The sequence below is a fragment of the Candoia aspera genome, chromosome 2 (assembly GCF_035149785.1).
Source record: "Candoia aspera isolate rCanAsp1 chromosome 2, rCanAsp1.hap2, whole genome shotgun sequence".
Lineage (NCBI taxonomy): Eukaryota > Metazoa > Chordata > Lepidosauria > Squamata > Boidae > Candoia > Candoia aspera.
Window position 1 is genome coordinate 237,100,703 of NC_086154.1, and position 22,306 is coordinate 237,123,008.

At 35.1% G+C, this 22,306-nt stretch overlaps 1 protein-coding gene across 2 annotated transcripts in view; it reads right to left on the minus strand.

The window, feature by feature from the left end:
* Positions 1-22,306, minus strand: part of ERBIN (erbb2 interacting protein) — a 65,681-nt gene that overhangs the window by 28,788 nt on the left and 14,587 nt on the right. For both annotated transcript variants that reach the window (XM_063295590.1, XM_063295589.1), the window contains exons 6-19: positions 19,039-19,102; positions 18,550-18,624; positions 17,511-17,655; positions 16,714-16,786; positions 16,231-16,360; positions 12,856-12,971; positions 11,960-12,029; positions 9,677-9,776; positions 8,306-8,427; positions 7,634-7,804; positions 5,589-5,768; positions 4,680-4,794; positions 3,272-3,455; positions 452-1,979 (exon numbers count right to left, since the gene is read on the minus strand). In XM_063295590.1, coding sequence (XP_063151660.1) covers positions 452-1,979; positions 3,272-3,455; positions 4,680-4,794; positions 5,589-5,768; positions 7,634-7,804; positions 8,306-8,427; positions 9,677-9,776; positions 11,960-12,029; positions 12,856-12,971; positions 16,231-16,360; positions 16,714-16,786; positions 17,511-17,655; positions 18,550-18,624; positions 19,039-19,102 — 3,073 coding nt within the window. The remainder of the gene's footprint in view (positions 1-451; positions 1,980-3,271; positions 3,456-4,679; positions 4,795-5,588; positions 5,769-7,633; positions 7,805-8,305; positions 8,428-9,676; positions 9,777-11,959; positions 12,030-12,855; positions 12,972-16,230; positions 16,361-16,713; positions 16,787-17,510; positions 17,656-18,549; positions 18,625-19,038; positions 19,103-22,306) is intronic.

Genomic DNA, 22,306 nt, shown 5'->3' on the forward strand with positions numbered 1-22,306 from the left:
TAGTAACCCTGGAAAAAATTAATCATCTGCAAACTGCCACATTTGTGCTACTTCCTCATGGAAGTATATATATTTATTATGGTAATTTTTCATTGCCTCTCACATATTATCAGCAAGGTAATAACCATGTCATTTTGGTAGCACATGAAACAAGCATTTATCTCTGTATTTCAAACATGCTGCTGAAGAGATCATTCGCTTAGATGTCATAAATATTAATTTTATTGCAATAACCTTTCTTGATGATTTAAGAGTTCTTTCTTCAAAACAAAGCATTATAATAAACAATCTAGCTAACTTACCAATTTGATGAACATGAGTTTATATTAAACAAATTATTGAAATTTCAAACCATACTATCACAACCATGCATCCCTTAAAATAATGGGATTTAACTTGCTTAACAAGGAAGAGAAAGCTGAATTGAAGGAGAGGAAGTAAAACTGCTTACCTTTTCTAACTTTTTAGCCTCAATATGCCGTAGTACTTGTTCCCTCCAGTCATGAGGAACTTTACTTTTTCCTGGAGCATCTATCAGAGAGTATTCAGAATTAACTCTTGGATTTGTTCTTTTAGAAGGACTAGTCCTTGAGTAATTGAAGTCACTGACCGACATAGTTCTCTCTGGTATATCATTTGCTGAAGGACGAGCACTCTGAGGTCGGGGTACATTTGGTCCATCAATGCTATGTGTTCTTGCAGAAAGAGGCCTCTGTGGCCCTGCCATTATTGGTGGGACTCTTCCCACTGAATGCAAATCCCTGTACGTTAAATAATCCCCCTCAGGAACCAGAGGACGCCGTGAAGATCCAGAATCAACATTCATTGAAGCAGTAGAAGACACATTGCTCTGTCGCTGAAGAGTATTTCGGGTTGCTCCAGAAGCATGCCTGTCATTTGGTGAAACAGCCCACATTTCCATATGCCTACTACCCATCCTTTGGTGCATATTATAGGCAGCACTAGTTCTAACATTGTTATGGTTAGAGAAATTCATGTTGGCCGAATGTTTTGCAGAAGTGCAGCTCTCTGTACTATCCAACCTTGGCAAGCGCTGAGAAGACGAACAGCTTTGTTCAACTACAGAATTTTGTTTCTGGAGCCACAAAGACTCTTTGGGTACAATACTGCTGCTATATTGTATATTATATTGGGGAGTAGTAAATGGTTGTGAAGAATTCGGTCCTTGCCCTCTAACTGTATTGGTATCTTCAGGATTATGATTCAAATCAAATTTAATTGCTGTTTTTGTAGATATTAAATCAGATGATGAAGAACATCCAGGAAATACTTGTAATGGCTGGTCATACAGGAGAGTAGCTGACTTGCTCCGGACTATATTTTTTCCATCTGGAGCCATACCTGCTGATTTTATTACTGGATTGGGGTGCTGGGATCCACTGTCATTGATAATATCACAGACTTTTAGAGCACCTGTCTCCATGTTAGTTATGCTATGGGATTTCACAACTGGCCCACTCCTCTGTGGAGACAAGTCTTCAGTACTTTTTGAAAGACACATTTCTGAAGAAGAATCGGTATCAATGGTAGCACTTCTCTTTAGCTCTGATTTTTCTGCAGAGTGTGGCATGTCTTCAGAATGTCCATTGATATTATTTACTGGACATAAGTTTGAATATTTATTTTCATTTTCCAACTGTTCAATTTCTTCTTTCATATGGTCATTTATAAAGTCCTTAATTGATATTTCTGTTGATTTTATTTGATTTACTACATTTGATTGTATTCCCTCTTCATTTAATTTGCAGATATTCCTGTTGATCTGATGTAAGTTGTGAGATTCATCAGTAGCACTGTTTAGCTCAACACCTTTCTCTATTAAAGCTAATCTCTCCTCAATATTTAAACTGAATTCAGAGAAATTTGTAATTTTATCCTGAGAATTCATTTTTTCTTCTATCATGACATTGACTTCTACTCCATTTTGTAAAAGACTATTAGAATTTTCATCTTCTTGCCTGTGAAATAAAACATTTATAACTTCATAAATAAAATAAAATAAAACAAGAGCAGTTTTACAAGGATGGCCATATTTTATAAACACATTTTTAAAAAAGAATTAAGCCATAGAATTACTTACGTAGAGATAAATGAAATGGACTTAAGATCCATTCATTTCAATATATTTCTATTGTAAACACTCTATAATCAGAAAGCATATTACGGTATCAATTTAAAATAATGTTCAAGGGTTTATTTTAAATCATCTGATTGTTCATTTAATATTTTTATTAGAATAAGATAAAATACAAAAACAAGGAGACATTACAGAAACAAAATGTTCAAGGATATCTGACACTATGCATTGTTTCCAACCATAATTATTTATTTGACCATATCAGCTTCCCTGATGCTGCAAGGCAAGCAGAGGAAGCAGTTTTTAGTCAACAAAAAATAAGTAATGAAATAGGTATCAGATAACGAAGAAAAGGGAGAGCTATACAACTTATCTAAGGTGATAATGGAAACAGTGATGAACTTCTATTCACTCTTCTCAAATAAACAACATAAAAGATGTGTTCCACCAGGAAATTGTGAATTGCATGATGAAGCGGCAGACTGAAACTTTAGACTAACAGAAACGTTGTCAAGGAACTCTTTATTTTGAATGAATTTAAATCTTCAAAACAAGATAGAGGAACCAGTTAATGGCCTAGCTGAACCCTTCTCCGAGCAATCCTGGAGAACTGATGACATGCCAGATGGCTGGAGGCTAAGAAATGTTGCCCTGTCTTCAAAAACAGGAAAAGGAGTACCCCAAAACTACACACCATTCAGATTGACATTGATATTTAGAAGGATTTTACAGAAGTTCATAAAGAGTTAACTCTAACAGCACCTTGAACACAGTGCAATGCACAGATTTGTCAACAAAATTGCCAAATTAACCTTACTGTATTTCTTTGACTGGGCTGCTTTGTTAATGAATTGTAGGAATGAGGTAGCCATAATATACCTTGACATTAGCAAAGCATAAAAGGACCTCATGACATTCTGATTAGCAAGCTAGTTAGGCATACTAGATGGCACCACAATTAAGTGGATACAGAGCTGGCTTGCTGAACAGGCTACATGGATCAGTTTTATGTTTTCTACTCTTCAATATTTTCATTTATGACTTGAATGAAGAGGTAGAGAGAATGCTTATTAAATTTGCAGATGACACAAAATTGTGTAGGATATAAAAAATGGAGAAACATTTTATCATTATTTCAAATACTCTTGCAACATACTATAATATTTCTCAAACCTGATTTTGGTATTGACAGTCATGGTAATTTCTCTGTCTGGAGAACACAACGATGCTTCATGGCTACTGTCAGTATTTAGAGATTCTGAATCCGACATTCGGGAAGGAGAGGAACAATTACTATTATTCTGATTGCTGTTATGGGTGGGATCATCAGATGAAGAATCTGCTGCTTTACTGTCATCTGAAAATAATTTATTTTATTCATATTACTGAAAATAATTTATTTTATTCATATTACTAATTCATGCAAATGTCTATCTATAATATATGTTCGGTTTAAGTGAGAGACTTTTCATAGCCAGTAAATATTAGGGACTTTGTGACTTATCTGGAGGAGCACTACCTGGAATTGGGTAAGGCCTCCTCCAAACCTGCAGCTTGAAGCACCATGTCCTCTCAAAAGAACATCCACCGTAACTGCCAGTGAATTGGCAGAAAAGTCATGGGACCTCGGTAGTTTGGGAAATAGGTCAGGAAAAACAGTTTTATTTTTTTTTAAAGAACACCTCTGAATGATTCATACAACCCTCCTAATTATGCTTTACTATCTAAATAGTTGATTTTAAGTTCGAACAGGCTGAAGAAACAGCATTCCTCTACTCTGGAATTATTCCCTCCCAAATGGTTCCATAACGTTCCCGTTTCATAATAAGTCATATATATTTTGTAACTTGTATGACTTTACTTGGAATACTCAGCTCTATGCAAAAATACTTCCTTTTACTTGAAATATTCATCTAGGTGCTCTGAGTACATAGGAATATATTTTTAAAAATGTATGAAATCATCAGACAGCAGTTTGTTAAACAAAAATATCTGACCATTTCTTCACAATGAAAATATCTGACAAATTCTTTGTTCATTGTTTGGCTTATTTAGTTCAGTCCAAAATCGAAGATGTGGAAGAGAAAAAGATTGCAACACAGTAACAAACCCAAATAATAAGCACTGGAGCGTTAGAAGAAAACTGGAAGGTGGAATATAGGCAACAACGATGAAACCCAATCTAAGCACATAGGTCTGCCTTTACACAGCACCTGGGATCTCATTTGCTTCCTAAGAGCTGCAGTCCAAGGGACAAACTACTGAAGGGGCATAAGTAAATATATGAGTATGAATATATTTTTATGCTGCTTTTCTAGCAAAACTCTATTTGCAACATTTCCATCAGAAAAAATATAACAAGAATAAAATGTGTGCTAATATTTTGCTTAAAGCGACAGCTTTAAAAGTATACGTACCAGTTTATTAGCATGAATGTGTAACCACATTTCAAGACTGTAGCCACGTGCCAGATTTTAACTAAGCTTAAGTTATGAACACCTTAATAATCTGTATCACTTAGTCGTCTCAAAGAAGAATTAGATCTCTTCTTTAAAGAACTTATTACTGAATAAATGCCTACCTTTTTTGCTGCTGCCAAGTGCTACTACTTTTGGTTGGTTAATGGAAGTTTCTATGAGAGGCGGTCTCATTTCTGCTACTTTCATTTCTTCATCAGAAGATAGCTCTTCTGATTCCTGTCAAAGGAGATGCACCTCAAATTTGTTAACATAACTACAATCTATTTAAACAACCTCTTAGAGTCACACAAGCACCTTAAGGGTTCACCACTTACGGCTACATAAATGAAACATTTATTATACCTGACTTCTTTTAATCAAACTGATTCGAAAGATTTCTAACTGATATAAATTCTCACAAAGTTATGAAGCTAGAACAGTAAAAGAAAAAAGCAATAGCAGTAACAGCAGCTATATACATACTTTACTTGCACAGAAATAATAAAAATTATTTTTAAATTCTGTTACCATAATTAGATAAATTATTCAAATTTATTCAAATTTACTATTCAGTAGAATATTTGGTGCTGGTAACTGTTAACAGAGCAATCCTATGCATGACTACACAGATGTAAGACACTTACAGTTCTGGTATGCACGTATAGGATTATTTTTCAGATGCACGTATAGGATTACTGCATGAAGTATACTTGGGAGTTTAATTGTTGTTTTAGGTTTATAAAAAATAAAAATATTGAAAATTATATTATATTCCTTATGTTTTGTGGAGTCCCATGGTGCTCTCTGAGCCTTGTTGTTTTCTTGCAGACATTTCATTGCCAGACTAGGCAACATCTTCAGTGCTCTGGCAATGAAACGTCTGCAAAAAAACAACAAGGCTCAGAGAGCACCAAGGACTCCACAGTTCAACCCTGAGCTACAAATATTCACTTCGATTGGTATCCTTATGTTTTATCCAACTTTAGCAACACTTGATGATAGAGAATATGGCATAGAAATATATAAAATACCTCCAGAGTATCTTCGTGGTTAACAATTGGCTTCACGTTTTCTGTGATTTTAACTTGAAGATTCATCTGTGTGTTTCTAGTACTGTTCTCATCATCTGATTCATTAGGCTTCTGCACACAGTTTCCCATAATATTCTGCTCATTTTCCATTTTGCTTTTCACTGGAGTAATTTCTGAAGTCTAAATATGTTAACATTGTAAGAAAAGAGATTCCCATAGGGTGAAGCCTCGTGTGTACTAAAGATAACATGCAGATATTATATAAGTGACAATAACCAATAGACACTGATTTTGATACCAGATAAATCTAACCACCTCTAAAGTATTAATGACTCCAGCAGTATATCTTGCTACATCCAGTAATAAAAAGGAGGATTCCATTCTCTGTGAGCTTTCAGACACCAATGTGGGAGCTCACTCAACAGAATTAGCAGAATGGGTCAGAAATAAAATGGGACTGACTGCATGTTCAAGTAAATAAAATGAAAAAACATAACAGTTTAGAAAGGAGTAGTGTAAGCTTTGCCCCTTCTTGACAAGAGCTGACCTGGCCACTCATTGATGCACTGGTTACCTCCAGGATATACTATGGCAAAGGACACAATGTGCAGATACCCATGCTGGTTCCTGCCTCTTTTCTGTCAGCCCTTTATAATCTCATTAATACATGAAAAAAAATCATGTATGTATGTATGTATGGATGGATGGATGTATGTAGGTTAAAGCTCTTTTGGCAACTGAAAAACAAATGTGAAAAAAAGTACTGTTCCGTACAAGGGTTTGTTTTTTTTTATAGCATATTATCATTTTTTATTGCTTTGGTATTCTGCACTCCCCCAAAAATGCTTACAGTAAACAGGCTTACTTGTCCAACCAAACCATATTACTACAGTGTGATAGTTTGAATTTGTTTTCTGAATTTCAGATATATCACCCTGACCCAACCTATTTCTGCAAATGAAAATAATTTATTTTATAATAGGGCATTAACTAAATGGGGCCAAAATTCAATCAAATCCAAGAATGCTTCAGTTTTTATTTCAAGGATCAACATTAACAAAAACTGTAAGCTACCTCCTGTTTTCTGAACACTCGCTAAGCCATTTATACTCTCATTCCAGACTAGCAGTTCGGGGTGCTCCAAGACACTGCTCAAGTCAGGGTGGTGGCCAGGAGCACTTAGATCCATCTGTGGATAATCCACCAGCTTTCCCCTTCTTGACAAGAGCTGACCTGGCCACTCACTGATGCACTGGTTACCTCCAGGATATACTAGGGCAAAGGACACTATGTGCAGATGCCTTTGAAAGTGTTCTGGAAATTGTTCTGGGTTCAAAATGCTTCTGTTGGGGTACCTGTCAGGAGTATGTAACAACTGTCTTGGCTAAGCTGCATTAGTTCTCAGTTGTCTTTGGAAAAAAATTCAAGGATTCTGTTATTACAGATAAATTCCTATATGGCTCGGCCCCTCCTGCTTGGAAGAATGACTTCTTCAGTATATCATTACCTCTGCAGGGAAGGGCCTTTTGCGTGTGCCAACCTGGAAAAAAAATCTGCTTGTAACTGACAGGGGCTAGGGCTTTTTCGGTGACAGCACCAACACTCTGGAATTCTCTGTTTTGCTACCAGATTTTCAGTGCTATTGTTACGTATCCTCCATTGTGCTGGGTTTTATCACTTCAAGGCTATAATGGTCTGAAGCTTGTTCATTATTCTTGATTTTAAAAAAGATTGGATTCTTTATTGGGTTACTTTATTCTTTATCTTGATCGTTATTTATTGGCTCTATTCTTAACTGCATGGACCAGTGTGGAGGCTGAGACTAAGAAATACATAAATAAAATAAATATTTATTTCTAATATATCTATCTTGGATGAGCATCTTGTAAAATGTAGAGAATGTCATTTATAGTTTTTTTTAAAATCATCTTCACAATAATTTATGGTACAAATAATTATACAGTTCAGATTGTTGTAGCTCTCAACAATAATTATTTACTGTGTGGATAAAATTAGACAATTTCAAACAGAATATTGAATCTAACCTTTACTCCTATATCCTTTACTGAAACTTGCTGGCTTTCTTGCTTTGCTTCTTTATTAGCATCTTCTGTGTTTTCTTCATCTTTTAATCTGTGAACTATTGTTTGAACTGTTTTGACCATATTCTTCAACTCATCAGGATAAGGTGTTGGATACCTCTTCAAATTACCCTCCTATAGAAAATAAATCAATTTTAAAATAAACAATTATAAATTGCAATCAGGAGTGTCCCACATTCTGATCATTACAGTAAGTAACAACACTCACACCTTGGTCACTTCCCATCTGGACTACTGCAACACGCTACACATGGGGCTGCCCTTGAAGACCACCTGGAAGCTATAGCTGGTCCAGAATGCAGCAGTGCACACAGTGTTGGGCACCCCTCAGGTTGCCCATGTCACGTCCCTGTCGTGCAAGCTGCACTGGTTCCCAGTTTCTTTCCAGGTGCAATTCAAGGTGCTGGTTATCACCTTAATAGCTCTACATGGCATAGGACCAGGTTATTTGCAGGACCACCTCTCCCTGAGAGTATCTGCCTATCCCACCAGAACAGATAGGGTAGGTATGGTAGATTACCCACCTCAGCAAAATATTACCTCCAAAGCAGCTTGTGTTTCATCTACAAAGGATGAAACTTAAATGAAGGATACCAGAATAAAGCAAATACATACTCGAGGTGGTGCCTCTCTTTCATCTTTATCTTCATCACATTCAAAAGCCACCTGAGCACGCTGTTTCCTTTGCTCCTCCCACAGTGAAGGATTGAAACTCTCATTATCAGATATGAACATAACTGAATAAAAGATAAATAAATAAAGTAATTCACAGAATAGATAGCATTCCTTAATAACCTCCTTAACAAAACAGACTGCATGCATTATAAATAGCTAACTCAAGCCTCAATTTGAAATGAATGAAGTTTTCATTTTAACTACTACCTGGCAACATTAATTCTTTGCTTAGTCACCGTGTGTGAGTTGGGCAGCCTTATAAATCTGTTTAATAAATAAATAAACAGAGATAAACAGAGATAGTACAGATGTGATAAACTTTACTGAAATCAAAATGAAAAGTATTCAGATCTGAAAACTCAGACGATCATTTGATCTTGTTAAAAAAATAAAATCTTTTTACTAATTGCTCTAGGTATCACATTTTCAGCATTCTCTGTAACTGAAAGATTGCCAAGGAAATAATCAGTTGTTTTTTCAAATTTGTCAATTTGGATTTTGGACTAGACATTGCACTCAGACTGTCCCTAGGGTTCTATTATCTATGTTCATAAATAGTGATGAGAAAAAATATACACAATGAATCTATTCATATCCTCATCCCAATTATGAAGATTTGATAAAATATCAAGTAATTTATAAAACTGATAATGTGGTTCCATTCCTAATGGATTCCAGATGGCAACAATTTCAGGCAGTTCCCAATCATTTTGTGAGGACTTCTTCCATATGCACTTTAACTTGCACCTTGGTTTTTTTTTCTTTTATATGAGACAATAGATGACAACTACTACTAATTTTAATCTGATCCATTGTCTTCCAACTTATTTGTTTATTCAGTGCATGACTGTGGGTGGAACATGGACATAGAAGACATCTGTAGGGTGATCATAAACGCTGTCAAGTTACAGTATCATGTACCTATAAAGAGAAGCTATTAGATGCTGCCTAACAATTCTGTAATTTACCAAAACCTAAATATCTTTCAGAATCCTAAAGATCTTCAGATCAATATTAACACTGCCATACAGATGAGGGCTACAGAATTTAAATATTATTAATATTTAAATATTATATATATATATATATATATATATACATATACACATACACACACACACACACACACATAAAATATACATATATTATAATATTAATACTTGTTTCTCTAATTTTAATGAGACAAGTTTATGGGTTTTGCAGGTATTTTGAATTTTAACTTCTAAGGTCAGGCAAACTAATCTAATCTAAGTATCCTCCCTTTTATTGCAGCTAGCATTTTTGAAAAATATCAATAAATATAATTCTTACCATCCTCAGATCTTGGTTGTTGCGGGAACATATAATTAGTAACAACAGTTTCCTGTGTTTCTGGGTCAACTTCTTTTTGAAGAGGAATGAGAGGTTTAGACTGTGAATGAAAGGAAGGAAGGAAACACACAGATTATGAATGAATGCACACACAAACTACTGTAATTCATTTTCTTTCTCATCAAATTATTAATATACCTTGTTGTGAAACATTAAAATGTGGTCATTTGAGACCAGTTCAAAATCTGCTCTGGAGTATTAGGTGACTCTCCTATGCAGATCTGGAAGGGGCAGAAATCTTCTGGGATGGGAGAAAGCAACAAGTCCGACTGTGAAATCAGGCCTACTTGCATGATTAACCTGACAGAATCTTATCTCATCCAGCTCTTCTAAAGAACTGAAGGTATAGTGATAAAAGACAGAATTGTATGCAGCTCCAATCCTTAATTCACTCTATTTGTTCCATCACTTCATACTGTTAGTCATCAGTAACTGTTTGGACACAAAGCAAATCTTACGATAGACAGACAGATTGCAAGCAAATATCTAGGAATTGTTCCATTTATGACTATAAGATAAACTTGTGTTGAAGTTGATTCGGTCTTTTTTTTTCAGACCAGGAAGGAGATAAGCTTCTTACAATGGAATTATTGAACAGCTTCTGGGAAAGTCTTGGTAGAAAAGGGGGAAAAAAAGTTTTTTTGTTTGTTTTTAAATGTGGCCATATCTACACAAGTACTTACCACAATTTATGTTAAACATGAATAAACTAGCCTGCAATTATTCACCCTATCAAATGGACATTAGTGGATTGTTTTAGATTTTGCTAGATAGTGGGAGGTAGAAATTGCAGTGACAACTAATGACGACTCTTTATTTATTTATGCAGTACTTATAACCTACCTAAAGAGTGGTGTACAACATCAAACAAAACAAAGTAATAATAACTAAAACCAAATGAGTTTCAAGAATAAAAGAGAACCACAAAGTAAAGCCATGATAAAAGCAAAATAACACCTAATACATGCACCCACAGCTGGGATCAAAATCACACTGAAATAAAACAACCCTAACACTATAATTGTAAGCCTGCATATTCATGCTTAGTTATAAGCCATAATGAGTATATAACATGAACTATATCTGTTTAGAGGGAGGGTCATTAGAGAGAGCTTATTTAAAAAACGTCATATATACTTGTGAAAAAGAAAAAAACAGTAAAAATTAAAGAAACAGAATATTAAATAGGTTATTTGCTCAGTCTATGAGGAAACAAGTATAATTTAGGTATTCATTCTGCATGTGAAAATGCCTAAGGGCTCAATTTCCAGCAGTTACACAACATGTATTTTACTATGTAAATAAAACTGTCTTTTATATTTTACTGAAATGTGTAAGTATTTGATTTTCCACCTTCTGTCCACATGCATTTATAATAGGGGAGGGAGGGAGGCTTAAGCTCTTAAATTCTTCTTAAAGAGCAAATTAGAAATATAATAAACATTATCTATCCCACTGTATTTTCAACTGCACTTCTATTGACAAGGAAGGGAAGATAATTCTTAAGAAACTGAATTAAAACTGCTCTGAGAGTTTTTAATTTGAATATCTAGAACTGTGTCTACGACAGTTTTCTCTCCATTCAACAGTTTCTGAGTTTAACCAATAAAATCTTTTGCTGATCAGAAACACAGAGTATGTTCAATATAATATTTCATGATAAAAATATCAAATGTATAAGCCAATATTATGAAGTAATTTCACAATGTCTTTATTTACAGTTCATGTGCTATTTTTAAAGCATACAATGTTTCAAAGGAAAATATATTTTTTTTAATTGTATCTTTTATTTTATCTGAGGGATTGCTTCTCCCCAATGACATCTACACACCCCATCAGATCTGGCAGAGATGGAATGCTTTGGGTCCCATCTGCTAGGGACTTATACTTGGCGGATCCCAGGAGGTGGGCCTTCTTTGTCATGGCACCCACCTTATGGAGTATTTCCCCCTCCCCCCAAGAAGCAAGGTTAGCTCCATCCTTGTTATTGTTCTTTAAGTCCCTCAAGACCTGGTTATGTCCACAGGCCTGGGGGTCCCAGTGGACCAGTGACACTTTAAGATGGCTCTATCATCGTTAATATCTACTCTCTCCTGTGCCTGGTGGTTTGTATTTTTAATAATTGTTTTATATTTTTAATAATGCTTTTTGTGAGATGGGCAGCTATATAAATTTGATAAATAAAATATAAATACCAAATAATGAAATATAAATACCACTTACCTGATTATCTGATAACCACAAAGCAGTCAGATGTTGCAGCTGTAAAATGCTATAAGGCAAATACTTCAATCTGTGAATAAAAATCAAGGTAATTGGTTTACCTAATTAGCAAATCAGAAACAGTATAATTATTTATTAGTAAAATACAGCAATAAAATGGTGGTAACTTTTTCCACATTCTTAGCTATTTTAATTGTGTATTTTTCTCTATTTAACTATTATCGGGCATATAAATTATTCTTGCAGGAAGTTCAGCCCTTTAAGTAGCTAACAGTTTTTCATGGATAGATTGGGACTAAGTTCTGAAGCAGGGATCAGTAACACAGTGCTCAAAGGAACAGGCAGTTGCACACCTCTCTAGAACATTATATAATATAAATGATTAGAAAAACAGAGGACAAAAAGAAGAGGAGGATCCATCCTGAAATCTTTAACTCATCTCTTGGTCTTCCTGGTCTGAAATTATTTCCCTGTATGTTGCCAACACAACTCCAGTCTCTGCAGCCTCAAACTTGTCTGCAACCAAAGCATTTCTCTCTATTTGGCTCCATCCTATGCAAACAACTATGGCTCTTCTAAGTTGCGTCTTTCCTCAGTGCCTATTCCCGCCCAAATTGTTAAGTCACATTTTTTAAACTCTTCCTATACATACCCTTTCCCCCAAAAAAGGAACTATTAAGTAAGAAGTCAAGATATTTTTACTAGAGTATGCTTTATAGAAAGGAAATGTATTGCATTTTCATCCCACCTTCATCCAAAGAAAATGAATGATCCCCATTTCAATACCCCATCATTTTATGCTTATAACAATCCTATGTGAGAAACAGTGATTGTATTAAAGGCACCCAAAGGTTCATTATGAATAATGGAATATTCATGAAAAATAAGTCACAAACCTATTGTCACTTAAATTTATAACTTTTAATTTCTGCATATCACCCATTTCCTCTGGAAGGACCTCCAGTTTATTAGAATGCAGAAACAAAACAGTTACATGTTTCCAGTTTCCAATCTGAAAAAAAAAACACCTTAATTATGCAGAAGTTCAGAACATTATTTTGTCAATTATATATGTATATATCTTCAGTTATTTTTCTTTTAAATGTGGAAATATATTGAAATATGAAAATTTTGATTTACCAAAATTGATGAAAAAGGACAGCTAAAAAAAGACAGCTTTTTTCCTGATCATATTTACACATTCTATTTTGGAGAGAATATGTTTCAAATTGAGATTACATGTACTTTCTGCATCTAATCTATATGAAGGCCATCTGCAGCCTCCACATTGCTCTTGAGCAACTATTCTGCAGAAGCTGGAAGTCCAGCCATTAATACCGTCAAATTCAAGCCACTGCCAATAAAATCAGACTAAGATACTTTAGCAGTTGTGCTCTTTATGGTCAACTCACTAAGCCCAGATACCAGAGCATCTAGCACTGAGGCTACAGTTTCCCCTACTCAGTGGTGCTTTGAAGCTCACTGAAATAGCTAACAACCATGGAGACATGGGATAGAAGGAAGGAAGAGGGTAAGAAAAAAGAGTTGTGAAGGAATAGACCATGTTTCTGTATGCATGTTTGAGCACACATGAACATTTACATACATTTATAAACCTTGCCAATCAGTCTTCCCAGAAGATTAAACAAGGTAATTCATTTTCCATCTCGAAGTCAAAAATATATTCCTCCATTGAAAAATGTTGCTAACTTTGCTTTAACAGTTGAGGTAAGGAGGCTGTTAACTTGCTTGATGCTATTCAATCTAGACTATACTTTTATCCAAAGGTAAAGCCCTATCAGTCTACGGATACAAAAACAACCTTCCGCAAGAGTGATGACAAATTACTGTCATATAAGTAGCAGAAATAAGAATAGGATTAAAGTACATATTATACCTCCTAATTCAGAATGTTGCCACAGAAACTCTCATCATTGCACAATGCAAAAGCAACCGACCTCATTCCATCCTTAATATAGTTCAACTGTGCCACTGGAGGAAGACTCAGAGCAAGTCTGACCCACCAATCCTATTTTAGGGATTACCTCATGGTGGTAAGGGTGGCAAAATGCCAATATTTTTTCATAGATAGCTGTCAAGTGGCTCTGTTTAGGATGACCCAGTTCCTACTAGGCAGGGATGGGCCATAGGACTATCTTCCAGGGTACTGTGAAAAATATTCTGGCTATCTGGAGGATAGCCACTCCACTCTTAACTTGCATTCTGACTTGGCAGGTCCAGCTGAGGTGCCTGGGATTCGGTCTTGTGGTGTGATTTGGATGAGGGTGAGTCAGCAACTCTTGAAGAAGTGGACAGGGCTCTTGGTGGTTAGTTTGGCCACCTGTTTGTTGGACCCAGGTCCCTCCTGGTTAGTTAAGGCAGTCAGGGACTTGTACTTGGTCTGTGTTGTGATGACAGCCTCTTTGAGGGTGGGGGTGGTTCTTACAGCCTCATTGGTGCACCAAGCAATCAACCAAGGAATCAGTGGTGTGCCACCTCCTCAAACGGCTGTCCCTGAACCCAACCATCTTAGATAACTATCATCCTGCCTCCAGCCTCTGCTTTTTAGGGAAAGTTGTTGAGAAAGTAGTTTGACTTCAGTTGCAGAGGACCCTGACAAAGCAGATTGTCTAAACGCATTTCAGTAAGGTTTCAGGCTGGGATTCAGGATGGAGACAGCCTTGGTTGCACTTGTAAATTTATTTATTTGTTTGTTTGTTTGTTTTATCATATTATATAGCCATCCATCTCACATAAAAGTGACTCTGGGCAGTGTACAACAATTAAAAAACAATAAATACAGAAAAACAGTCCCAATTAAGAAATAACTATAAAAAGCACATATCTATCTATCTATCTATCTATCTATCTATCTATCTATCAATCAATCAATCATATTTATAAATAGCCTGTGGTGGGGACAGAGGTACTGCATCCATTGTTGTGCTCCTTGATATCTCAGTAGCTTTAGATACCAGACCACAGCATTCTTCCGGATTACCTCTTGGAGTTAGGAGTCAGTGGCACTGTTTAATGGTGGCCACATCGTTGTGGGGTGTCACAGAACTCAACACTCTCTCCCATCCTGTTCAACATCTACATGAAACTATTAGATGACATCATTCACAGGTTTGGGTTTCAGTATCATCAGTATGACAGCCAGCTGGGTGTAGCGGTTAAGGCATCAGCTAGAAACCAGGTGACCATGAGTTCTACTCAGCACAAAGCCAGCTGGGTGGCCTTGGGCCAGTCATTCTCTCACAGCCCTAGGAAGCAGGAAATGGTAAACCACTTCCAAGAAACCTTGCCAAGAAAACTGCAGGGACTGCAGTTTGAGAGTGGTGCGTAATCTGAGACACACAGCTCTTGCTCTATCAGCAGGTGGTAACTGTGGCCAGGAAAGCCTTTGTACTACTGCCTTTGGTATGACAGTTGTGCCTTTCCTGAATCAGGAGGCCCTTCAGACAGTTATTAATGCCCTAATCACCTCACAACTCAACTACTGAAATGCATTCTACATGGGGCTCCCCTTGAAGATCACTTGGAAGCTTTAAGTGGTCCAAAATGCAGCAATAGAGGCAGTGAAGGGCATGCCTTGATATGTCCATGTGATACCCAGTCTGTAAACTGCATTGGTTACCAATATCCTTATGGGTGCGATTCGAGCTGCTTATTATAATCCATAAAGCTCTACATGGCTTGTGGAAAGAGAGATCAGTGAAACACACTCTGTTTTAAATCTTTCCATTAATGGAAGAGCAAGTTTGGATTCACTGTGTATACTAATAACAGAAAAAGCATACTTAATCCATCATCACAGAAGGGGTAGGGGGTGTAGACAATAATTCACAGTCATGATAATTGGGTCCTGAACTTCCAAACATCACATTTTGTGGAGAGGAAAACCACTGTCACATCCAGGACAATGTTCCAGGTTGTAAAAAGTTTTTAACAAGTATTTCCTCCCCCAGCCCACCCATATAAAATACTAATACTCTCCCAAGCTTTCCTTATTTTTATTTATTTATTTATTTGTTATATATATATCCTGCTTTTTGAGCTGACTTGTGCCATAATGAATAATCTGGCAGGTGCGTAGTCTCTGCAGTTGAGGATTTTTTCATACCAATTTAAGCTGTATCAAGAATTCCAAAGTTGGTTTCCAGTTTATTTCAAAAGAATGGAAGCCACATTCTACTAAAATTATTTGAACATCTCAACCAATCTAAGCACATAAAGACAAACAACTAGATCCATGAATAAAAGCATACCTCTGGTGGCAATTGTGTTAAAAAATTATGATCTGCAGCAAAAGTCCTTATATTAGAGAGCTGCCCAATAGATGAAGGCAAAGTTTCAATTTCATTGAAGCTGCAGTCCAGTTCTTCAATTGATGTTAACCTAAACCAAGTGAATAAATAAAAACACAGTTGGCTCATTTTCTTTGCTAGTGTAACTTAAAGTCAAGTATGGAAAATACAAATAATACGTTGCTATATAGCAAGTGAAGCTTGAATAGCTACTGATTTGGACAAAGCTCAATACCCAAAGTACCTATAGATCTTCAAAATCATCTGAATCCACTGGTTATGCAGGATTATAAACTTTAAGATGATTACAAATTTGAGCATGGCTATGTCAATGGATTTGAAAGGCATTAAGTAAAAGGACTCTACTTAATAAAAAATAATTAAAGAACAATTAAAAATGAAATATAACATGTTCTTCATTAAAGAAGATCTAGAAATACCTACCCTCCTATGGAGTCTGGCAAATACATTAATTGATTTTCATCAATTTTAAGAACTGTTAATTTCTTTAGACAACCTGTTATAAAAGAAATATTAAAATGGTATTCATAAAGTATTCATATGACATATTCTACTTCACTGCAGAGGAAGCAAGCAATAGCAATCTCCCAAAGTATCTTCCATCTTCTATGTGCAACTATTTCATTGTACCCAGATTAGAAGCCTGAGTATCAAGATTATTTAGTCCTGGATCAATTGATACCAAAATCAAACCAAAGTTTATTACAGAAGAAAAATTGCCTTTGAATTTATTGTGTTTGTCAAAGGACATCTACACAGATACTGTCAACTGAGAGTAACAGGAAACAATTTACTTGCAAGTGTCCTTATGGCTCCTACAGAGCAATAACTAAAACCATGAATAGTTAAAAACTGACAGAGCTAATGCTGCATTCCCTTTGCCACCTGACTGATCACAGATCAAGCTGGGCCAGGCTGATGGGAGCTGTACACTAATAAATCTGGCAGGCACTGTATTTTACAGTGCACCAAATAATACAGATCAATTTGGGAAAGATTAATTCAGCTATTACACTGTATTGGACTTGTTAAAACACTGTCATTGTTTCCGCTGATGAAAGACTTGAGTTAACATCAATATAAAATTGCTGTTTAAAAGCAAAAAGACAACTAGATACGCTTTTTTGCATATGTGCTGGAAAAGTAAATTTATGTTTAAATAAAACATGCCAAAATGTTGTTTTGGTTTTGTGACATTATTTATAGTTAACAATACAAACCAATGGACTCTGGCAGCTGCTGAAGTGAATTACTAGATAATAGCAGGTCTTGTAAACTTTCACATCCTGAAACACCTTCTTCAAGAGTTTCAATGTTGTTTTTGGAAATATCCAAGTAGGTCAAGTGCTTCAAACTGCCCATAAACTGAAAATACAGAGGCACTGGTAAAATATAAAGCTTGTGAATTAAAACACTCATATACCATACTCTGCAAATTAACTCTAATACAATTTTTATTTGCTATGATGTATGGAAATGCTTATGTCATATGCTACGACATAAGCAGATCATGCTTATGCTCTGTTACAAACTAGGATCAAGCTAAAGATATTTATTGTTGGATTCTATGTCCAGCTAAAAATATTTATTGTGGGATTCTACTAATAATTTCAACCTGTTGCTATACTGTTTTCTGCTACAGAAATTAATGTTACCATGGTAATTGAGTACTTCCTTAAATATTGGCAGGGTGAAGAGGTCGAACTTAATTGTCCTCAGTTTGGGTGTTAAAAGCTGCATTGCCTGGGGGAGGTACTTGCCTGGACTTGTTTTAGTTTCAGTTTCCTTCTTTCTACACAGCCTCTCTTCCTGGTCTTCTCTGAGCGTGTGCGAATGCACAGCTTGTAAAATATGTTTTTGTGCTTTCTGTAAATAAATTTATTTTTATAGAAGTGCCTGGTGTGTGATTTTTCTGATCTCTCGGGCCAAACGCTTTCCAGCACACTCTGACACAACCAGTGTAGATGAACCTCCCTTTCTATGAACTCAAGAAAAGTCAGTGATTGCTGTATGACCACAGGAAAATTAATCTTTGTCATTTTCAGAATTTTCCACAAGGTACATTTGTTCAGTGTTTCACTGAATGTAAAAAGGATTTTTTTTCCTGAATCTCTTTCAGAAAAGGTGATCAGTATTAATAATAATTCTAATGAAAATATAATGATTCAGTAAACATTAACATGCCATTGAATTGCCATGGTAGTTGTAATATAGAAATAAAATATAATACTTAATAATAATAATAATAATATACATTACCCCTGGAACAAGCGTTAGTTTGTTATCATCCATCCAAAATTCTTTTAACCCACTTAATTGTTCAAGTACTTCAGGCTGATAGAAACAAAAAACAATTCACTGTGATATATTTATTTAACAGAATATTTAACAGAAAACACAATATTAAGAGAAAAATATTGGGAATTTTGCTGATTTAGTTCATATATTTTTACATATATGCTTTACTATCTGTTCAAAATCCTTACTTTTTATCAACTATTGTGTTTATTGAATTACAGAGAACTAGAATTGTCAGTTAAATGCATAGATAAATACTTCCAATATGTCACCAAAGTGCCACACCATAGCAAATAGAAAAAGCAGTCAGCTTTAAAATGATATTACTTAATGCCTTCAAACAGAGAACAGCTTGGAAGATAAAAGTTAAGATTATTTCTTATCTGACATTGTTTAAAAGATTTAAGGATGTAACCTTTTAGGAAAACTGTGTTACTAAGTGCAGCTTACCACTTCTGTGAATTCATTACTTCCCAGATCTAGCCTCTCCAACTGAGTCAGTCTGTTCATGGTTCTGCAGAAACAAAAGGATTAAAAAGTTAGATTTAGGGAAAATACCAGTTATATCTTACTTTCATCTGCTCATTCTGATGCATTTTTAAATAAGCATTACATATCTAACAGTTCTAGAAAACATACCTAATAGGATCAGAGTTCATAAGTATTAAACAGTCATATTAATCTTATTACTAAAAAACCAAAAGCATGAACCAGTTTAACTGTAAAACACCAAAAAAGCTATCCCGCTCTACATGTTCTAACTTCCATTCTATCCTATTGTGAAATGAGTTATGCATTTTATGCAGCGTTCTTCAAATTGTAAAGCTGTGGTCTAGGTAGTCGCCAGAAGTCAATGAAGACTTGAAGGCATCAAAAAAAAAAAAAAAAAAAGCTGTGGTAGATAGATTAATGTAGACTGTTTACCACCTCCACTATGAAGAGAATTGGCAACATACTTTATTCTTGCCTTATATTTTAACCAATTTCCAATCTCATCTGATTCCAGTATCATATTAAAGATGGGCAAATGTTCTCTCAATATCTAAATAAATAAAGTAGCTTCATGATCTAAGTCTAGTGCTATGAGGAAGTGAAAGCTAAACTATTTTCGCCAATCCCAGTGTTATATTATCATCTAACCGCAGCAAAAGCTTCTGAAATAGTTTGCTCCTCCCCACCCCCTTGCCCCCACAAGTAGACATTCTCAACTAATTCAGTTTCACGATTAAGTTTGTACAGATATCCTGAAAAGAAGGAGCTGGATTCATTATAACTCACAATTAAGCAAAATTCAATGGACTCCCATTTACCAGACTTTGGATGCTATGGACAAAATTTGCATTTATATAACACCCCGAAATAACAGACTACATATATTGCATCCAAATAAGTACTGATTATTTACTTACATTTACATTATTATATTATTCCCACCATTATGCAGTTGTAAACTGAGATTAAATGACTTAAATTGATGTGAGTGTCATAAATTTGAATTAAATGGACATTCAGGAATAACAAACAAACCATCCCCAAATGGTAAACATTTTACATGTAATAAGATATTAAAATTAAAAAGGACCATTTATACTCAGATGTGTTTTTAAATCAATTTTGCTCTAAATATAGTACTAGGATATGAGTATATGTGCTTCCTGTTTTCTAATCCAATAATAATAATAATAATAATAATTTATTAGATTTATATGCTGCCCAACTCCCAGCAACTCTGTAAATAAAATGGGCATGATCCATTCATATGTATGGAAGCTCAAGCTAAATGTATGAAGTTAAACGGGCACCCTGTTACATAATGACGGAAAAGAAGTTGAAAGGCTTATGCCATGATTGAACTTTTTGACTCTGTTAGGTAGCTATTTGGAAGGCAGGCAGGCAGGGCTTAACATTTGTGTAAAGAATTTGTGAGACTTTGGCTATTTTATTTTGAATTTGAAATAAATTAATTTTATGGTGATGAATGTGTCCATGCAGGCACTATGTTTCCAACATTGGAAATAGTGGTTGCTTCCATGTACACTCTTCTTTTAGCAGAAAAGTCTTCAAGGACAGAACAGACCATCGATTCCAAATAGTGGAACAGATTTCCTTCTATGACAGAAAGTAATGTTTATTGCTGTTGTTAATTATCTATTCTTTTTGCATTTTCTATATTCATGCTGATCAGATTTTCTGGAAGCACAGGGGAATCAGCAAAAATTGCCTCTTCAACTCTTCCATTTACTATCAATGGAAATTTTTACATTCATTATCTATTTCATAAATAGATTTACTAACACTTATATAAATGCATATACTTTGTGAAAACACGCAAATCTAACTAAGTAGAAGTACTAAAATCCCATTCTAACATTTGTGAAGAAATCTAAAGACAAAAATACTAATTTTCTTCATTTAAGATCACACATTCTACAATATATATTTATCTTTGTGCAAATATACTTTTATGTGTTTTATTTATAAAGACCACATTGTTTTATAGATTTGTTTTAATATTTTTAACTGTTTTTATTTTAAAAGTAACTTTAGGTAATTATTTTTCGTCCTGCAGCTTAGCTATAGCAAAATGAAACTATTAAAACAAAGCAAGAGTTCAACAAAGACAAACATTCAACAAAGCAGTACTTTATAGCAAGCTCTCAACTACAGAATGAACTGAAAGGGTCATATTTTAAGATTTGTATTTTATCTTCTATTTCATTAGAATGCTACCATAACTGTTCTTTAGTTATTTTCACATCTAATTTCAAATAAAGTTCTTGTGCTGTGCATATATATGTTTTGCAAAGCTCTTCTGTTGTTATTAAAAAATGGACCACAAAACCCTGTTGGGAACTTCTTTTTTCCTTACTGACATTTACCCAAAAGAGAAAGGAGAACCCACCAAGTGAGCAGGAAAGGTAGCTAGGTTAGACTTGGTAATTTGCCATCATTCTCTCTCTACATTTTTCCCAATTCTCCAATCAACACTTGATATAATTACTGAGGACAAACAATGAAAAGGATTACCAGCAGATCATCTTCCCCTAACACCATCTCTAATGCACACTGGCAAATATCTGCAATAATAATTGCTGGCTACAGAACTATGGAAGTGTCTTTTTTTTTTATTAGAACAACACCTGCCCCCACCTTCCTTAGCAGAAGCAACAAAAATAAAAATATAGAAGTAGGTTTAAACAAAATCAGAGGCATTTTTAGAAGTCTCCTTAAAGGAAGGGAAAGAATGTATGTAAGTATTAAAATAATTATAAACACATTTTTCCTTTGAGGAATGTTTGCTATAAAATAGCAGTATTTTTTTAAATTTTAAATCTAAATTTTAAATATCAAATTCATTTTTCATAATGTAATTGTTAAGTGTCACAATCACATGTCACTTTCTTACCTAGAGATTTTCAGGTTATATAGCACAGCAGTTTTGTCACCAGCAAAAAGTATTCACTATCCAATTTAAACTGTATAGCTGGATAGAATTTGAATTGACCTTCCTATAGGAACTACTGATAGCCAATCTGGTATAGCAGTAGAATACCAAGGCTAGAAACCAGGAGACCATCCATGCATTCTAATCCTATCTTAGGCACAAAGCCAGCTGGGTGACTTTGGGGCAATCACTTTCTCTCAGGAAGAAGGCAATGGTAAGCCACTTTGCCAATAAAGCTGCAGGGACTTATCCAGGCAGTCTCCAGGAATCAAA